Below are 6,306 nucleotides of genomic sequence, written 5' to 3' on the forward strand. Positions count from 1 at the left end.
ATGCTCATATATTCAGATATGCTTTTCAACAGGAATATTAGGCAGTGGCACAGGAGTCGGTCCTAGCAGAGCTGGAGCTGAACCTGGAAGTGCTGGAACTGGTGGCTTTGGCCCAGGAGGTGCTGGAACTGGGGGCTTTGGCCCAGGAGGTGCTGGAACTGGTGGCTATGGCCCAGGAGGTGCTGGAACCGGTGGCTTTGGACCAGGAGGTGCTGGAACCGGAAGCTATGGCCCAGGAGGTGCTGGACCTGGTGGCTTTGGCCCAGGAAGTGCTGGAACTGGGGGTTTTGGCCCAGGAGGTGCTGGACCTGGTGGCTTTGGCCCAGGAGGAGCTGGAACTGGAGGCTATGGCCCAGGAAGTGCTGGAACTGGGCCAGGGGGATTTGGAACTGGTGGTCAAGCACCTGGGAGCAGGAAGCCTTCTAAGTCAGGCTTTGGCTCATCGTTAGGTGGAACCAGCTATGGACCAGGTGAAATTCTCCACAGTCCTAAAAAAAATTTGGCTCTGTAAAGTTCTGTTTTCTCTGAGACACATTCACTATGTTACTGAATGCTGGCCATGCAGTAATATTTTGAGCAAGTGCTCACACCATGGCTATACAGGGTGATAAGCTGACCCACATTTATGATAGATAACACTGAAAAAGTGTCAATTTAGCTATTTCCATATTGTATGTCTTAGTTGTTGACATGCATATTGCTCTTTGAAAAAACTGCAGTCACATGGTCTTCTCTGGTCTGGTCAGCCCAGTTGTTACCAAAGCACCTTCTCATTAGTCCTTTACACAGATGTTACTTTAGTTTCTAGCTTAACCTGTGCTGCAATGCAAATAATAGTAATCCAACAAATGCATGTCCCTTACAAATGTGGCATCATTTAAAAGGGTAATGACCAAGCTTTCCAACTGTATAAGATTTAGTGCCAAGAAGCATTATTACAACAAAGAAATAATATACCAAACACAAATTTCCATACTTTTTGTGCCAAGTTTAGTTTAGACAGTCCCCTGTTATGAACAAGATACACAGATACAAAGCAAATAAAATCAAATTGAATTTTGTTGCTATGATAAATCTTGTACATAAACAATTCTCAGCTTACAGCTCGCTCATTTGTTGCTTTGTTCACTACTTTATTCTCTGCTTTGATCATTACTTTGCTCATATACATCTACTTAACTTCCAACTCATTTATATTTATCAGTTGGTGCAGGAGGTGTGGTTCCTGGAGCAGGCACAGGTATTGCTGGAGGGCCAGGTGAGTTTCTTGATAATAAAGGAAAATCCTGTCTAGAAGATAAGGCTGTTGAATACTAAAATTCTGAAACAGTAAAGCTTTCCCTCTGATATGTATACACGGTGTCTGTTGGTTTTTCCGTGCTGATCTGAAGTTGTTGTCTTATTTCTACACATTTATACTTTTCTGTTCAGGAAGTGTAGCAGGAGGAACTGGAGGGGCAGGAGGGTCTGCTGGAACAGGTCGGGGAGTAGGAGGAGCAAGTGGCTTACCAGGTCAGTCTATATGGAGCACTGATAGAATAAATGACTGTAACATAGAGCATGCATTTTTGCATTATTAAATTTGAGATCTGAGTTACCTACCTACCAGTGAGATCACTCTTGCCAGTGAAGCATTAACTGCATTACAGACTGTAATGAGTCAATTGTTCCAGCAGGGGGTGCTGTCCCTGGCTATGGTGGGGTTGGTGGAAGCTATCCAGGTAAGACAGAATCACTACAAAACATTTAAGCTTCCTCTGTTTCAAAATGAAAAATATTTAAAATAAAAAACAGTAATTCTTACATAGCAAACCTTTACACAGAAAAGGCTGACACATATTGATGGCACATAACTATGATATAGAAAACGCTTTGATTTTAGCCTCGAATAGTCAATATTTCATTTCTGTTAGTGTGAAGAAAACAGTGAAAAAATGCACCAATTTAAAGAGAAACAATATATTTACTATAACTCTCTTTGCTGTTGTCATTCCCTAGGATATGGAGGGGCTGGACAAAAAAGTAAGGACTCTTGCTGTATACTCTGGGATAAATGTGTTTATATCACTCAGTTTCTTAACGCAGATATCAGAGAAACTAATACATACACATGCTATGTACTGCATAGAAAGTACTCACTGAAACATAATAATTTATAAGACCATCATTTCTCAACATTTTTTCAGTAAGGGCAACCTTTAAAATTTTTAAAAATCTCAAGCCACCCCTGTCAAAAAGTATTATTAAAAACAACATTTTATAATCCTATCACTGCCGGTGATTCATGAAGTAATAGAATTAACAAGATAAACCTTCAAAGCAGTGGTTTTCAACTGGTGGGTTGAGACCCAAAAGTGGGTCATGAAGCTGTTTTCAGTTGGCCATGACTTGTGGCAAGAGTCTATGAAGTACTGAGGCCATTAATGACCAAACATCCATAAAATTCATTTTCCTGTAGTTAAAAGAGATACTAGGTAAAACAAAATGTTTTTTTGCAGTAAATCAAAATAAAGTAAATTTTCATTATATATGAGGCCTTTCCACAAGATCTGTGTAAAATCCCCAAAATTTAACCACTATCAAGGGGAAATAGGATGTAAAATGCACTTATTTTTTCCTGTATTTTTAGTCATATAGTATTTTGATCCATTCAAGATCAGGGCTGTAAAATTTTCATTTAATATATGTATTGTTAAAATCCTTTTGAAAATTCGAGTTGCAGTTTGTCATAAAAGAGACTTTGGTGGGTCTTAGGCCTACACTAGTTATTAATCACTGCTCTAAAGTATTTTAAAAAAACAAGTAAATGCCTTTATTTTCATGGAATTGGTGCATAGACATTAAAAATACATTTTGTATTTTGGCCTCCCTGCAAAACTGAAATAAAAAGAAAAGCTTGATTCTTACACAGTGCTAACTATTCATTTGCTGCCCAAGACACTGACATGATTCAAGGAAAAGGGCAAATGACATAATTTTTTTCATCAATGATCTACATATTCTTGGTTAAATTTAAAGCATTTTGAAGGCACACCTGATGATGCCAGAAGGCACCCCTGTTGAGAAAGATTTCATGAGAGGACATTTATATATCATGTCCAATGTCCTTATTTTCTCAATTGTGTAAAGGCTTGTAATCATTAGTACAAATGAGAAAAAGCAAATTGTGTATGTCCCTTTATATTATTTAACAGTGAAACTGAAAATACCAAAAGGTTCATTATTGTGAATTTTCTTTTAAAAATTAGTGGTTCATTTCTTTAAATTTTATCATGCTTGTTATAACTGTAATGAGAGTAAGGGCCTGTATATACCTGCAGAATAAGTGTTTTTTATGTCTTTTAGCAAAGGCACAGAAGGCAGCCAAATATGCAGCCATGCAGGCCTTACTGGGAGCTGGAGGCTACAGAGGTGACGTTCACACATACTGTGCTGTTTTATACTAAACTGTGTCCTTTAAAGTCACTGAAAGATTCATTTGTATTAAGATATCACTAAACTCCTCATGGATTTTTCTAGATATGATGCTAACATTTATGATTTGGATGACTGGTAGGCTGTGCATTGTATTTCAAAATCACTAAAAGTTTACGAAGATATTTTAGCAAATAAACTGACTGTATGGATTAAAATTCTCCTTTAAATCCTTCAATTTTGGAAAAATACTGAGCCACTTCACAATAATTGGAGCAGCTTCTTGTGCATTCTACATTTTACTTTGCATTAAATCTGGTTTAATCTTTTTTTATTTATATATATTTTTTTATTATTATTATTTTTTAATTTGCAAGTGTAGCCTTGGTCATCGTCAAACCACAAATATGGGACCACTATAAAGGACTGTAACCCAAATGACAGTCAAAATCTAGATAAACTCACTGGAAAGCTTTCCTGCTATGCAGTTTTTTCATTGTTGAAATGGATACACACAATGTTTAACAGTGTACTTTGGTTTTTACATTATTTATGATTTCTTTTAACTGAGGAATAATTGACTTTGTACTTGTGTTTAGGTGCTGGCTGTCAGGGTAAATACTGTGGCCGAAGGAGGAAGTGAAAGGCCAACACACAGGAAGTGACCTCATTAAAACAACAGTGGTGCTATTGAATTTTCCCAGATTGTAAATGTTTCATACATGCAATAGAAGCTAAAGCTTCAACACATTCCAGATATTACACTTTTATTTTGTTAATATAAAGGTCTCTTTTAAAAAGAGCAATGGTTCTCAGCCTGTTAGGGCCTTGGTGATGTTCAAAATTAAGTGATTTCTTTTGTCAAAGGATATTCGGCAGTGCGGTAAAACCTGTTTGTCAGGATATCTATTTGACTATTTTTAAAATCAAAAATATTTCAACACTTTCCAACAGAGAGCACATGTTACTGTAAGATTGGACTGGGGCACATTTGTAATAATTTTTCCCTCCCTTGTTCACCGTCCTTCTCTTTCTAGGGCCTGATTACCAGGCTGAGAACCATTCAAAAGAGTTGTGAAACTGTTTAATGTTGTTTTTTTTAAATATATTTAACATCATTTATGTTCCTGTGCAAGTATCACCATGAATCCTCTGGGTGAAGACTGCTAACAGGGACACCCTCAGGGCAGCTCCTTCAGACCTGTCTGCATGCTGACACAGTGTTAAAAGTCTCCAAGGCCACACTTACATCCATTTAGACTGGATTTAAGGTCTGCAGAATGTAATGTTTGTTTTATTAGTTCACTGTTCTTAGCTTTTGCATCCACAGGCTATCACTTGAATCTTTTGTATGAGCGGTTCTAGGAGAAGATCCACGTGGCTGAGGGTTTGGGGGGACTGCAAAAAAAAGACATGATTTATTCAGTCAGTTGTTGTTTGGACTGGTTATTATCTGGTCCTTGAAAAGCAGCCTAGGTTCATTCTATCTGCCTGAAGGCATCAAGAGTGAAAACTAAAGTGGAAGCTGAAGGTCCCTCACTGTTAACACTCTAAAATTCTTCCATTCCGACCAAAAATGCATTGTTTTATAGCTACATTGCAATAATGGTGTTAGTGTATTTTTGCATATTTTTGAATAGTAAAATAATGTGTTGTTATGTTTGGCCTGGATCTAGCTTTTAGCTGTTCAGGAATACAATTAAACCAAGTGTGAGACAATATAAGAACACTTAAATGACATTCATAAAGCATTGATTACTGTGTTTTTTCATTTTGTTGTACCTCTTTTAACACTGTCGGTAAAGTTTTCACATTTGCTTGTGTTTTTAAATTATGCTGACAAAAAGCAGAACAAGCTGAGTGCTATCTATGCATTTTAAATTTCTTTTTTTTTTACAATATTTTGTGTATTAATTAAGTATTTTGTGGTGTTAAACTTGTACTACAATGATTAAAAATGAGTGCTTTCTTTTCAACATTGTCTTTACACAGTCGCTCATTCACTTTGAGCTTACACTCATGTCTCTGTCGTGTACCTCAACATGTTTGCTTAACATCTGTGTTCTTTTTGTGGCTAATGAAGAGAATGATGCACTTTTGTAAACTTTCAGATGATGCTTTCTGAAATAAAGAAATGACTGATGACAGTTGTGTCAGGTTAGTAGTTATTTTGAAGCAATAAGAAATGTTAGCTGTTTCTCAAAGTCCAGGATCCTTACTCTGTGGGAAGGATCCTCCCAAGTCAAGACCCTTGGAGGCGAGGTCAGAGTCCTCCCTGGCATCTCTTGAACACGCATTTGGAACAGGCTAGCGAGTGTGTGCGTGATTACGTCGTAGGAAGGGTCACGCCCATAAACATGGTGGCAGAAATCAAAATGGGAGGGGTACCAACAACAACTTTCACAAGTTTTACCACCCTGCACCATCTAATAAGCTATCACATCATCACATAATCATAATATGTAATAATATGATTGTTTAATCATATTGATCATGTAATATAATCTTACAATATAATATGTAATATAATCATATTATATGTTGCTACTATTACCCATCCAGCTTTACTTTGAGAGTATGAAATAATGATGACAACATATTTACAGTGGAAACGGGACATTTAAAAGTGTATTGAGCGCACTAGGACCTGGCTTCCTACTGATATTCCACTATTTATTTATTTCTTAAGAGAAGGAAAACAATGAGCATTGGACTGTGGGTAATTCCTGCGAGCAAAGGACACACATGTGCATCCTTGGAAATTCTCTGTTTGAAGGACTCAGTCCTTGGAAAAATTTTGAGGATCCTCGAGACTGGAACAGTCGTGCGACAGCAGTCGATGAAGTAGTGTCCTTCAAAAACAGCTGTTTGAGGATCCTTCCTTAGCTACGA

The 6,306-nt window shown here is 37.3% G+C and overlaps 1 protein-coding gene across 4 annotated transcripts in view; it reads left to right on the forward strand.

Annotated features, from left to right (window-relative positions):
- Window positions 1–5,867, forward strand: part of LOC121518637 (spidroin-1-like) — a 15,382-nt gene extending 9,515 nt beyond the window's left edge. For 2 of the 4 annotated variants that reach the window (XM_041801087.1, XM_041801088.1), the window contains exons 23-27: window positions 33–470; window positions 1,205–1,258; window positions 1,432–1,512; window positions 1,677–1,721; window positions 1,999–2,161. In XM_041801087.1, coding sequence (XP_041657021.1) covers window positions 33–470; window positions 1,205–1,258; window positions 1,432–1,512; window positions 1,677–1,721; window positions 1,999–2,159 — 779 coding nt within the window. In that variant the 3' untranslated portion in view covers window positions 2,160–2,161. Of the gene's footprint in view, window positions 1–32; window positions 471–1,204; window positions 1,259–1,431; window positions 1,513–1,673; window positions 1,722–1,998; window positions 2,162–3,345; window positions 3,412–4,013 lie in introns of those variants that run through there. The other 2 variants (XM_041801089.1, XM_041801090.1) reach the window with 2 other exon arrangements.
- The last annotated feature ends 439 nt before the right edge of the window (window positions 5,868–6,306 follow it).

The sequence above is a fragment of the Cheilinus undulatus genome, linkage group 12, assembly GCF_018320785.1.
Source record: "Cheilinus undulatus linkage group 12, ASM1832078v1, whole genome shotgun sequence".
Lineage (NCBI taxonomy): Eukaryota > Metazoa > Chordata > Actinopteri > Labriformes > Labridae > Cheilinus > Cheilinus undulatus.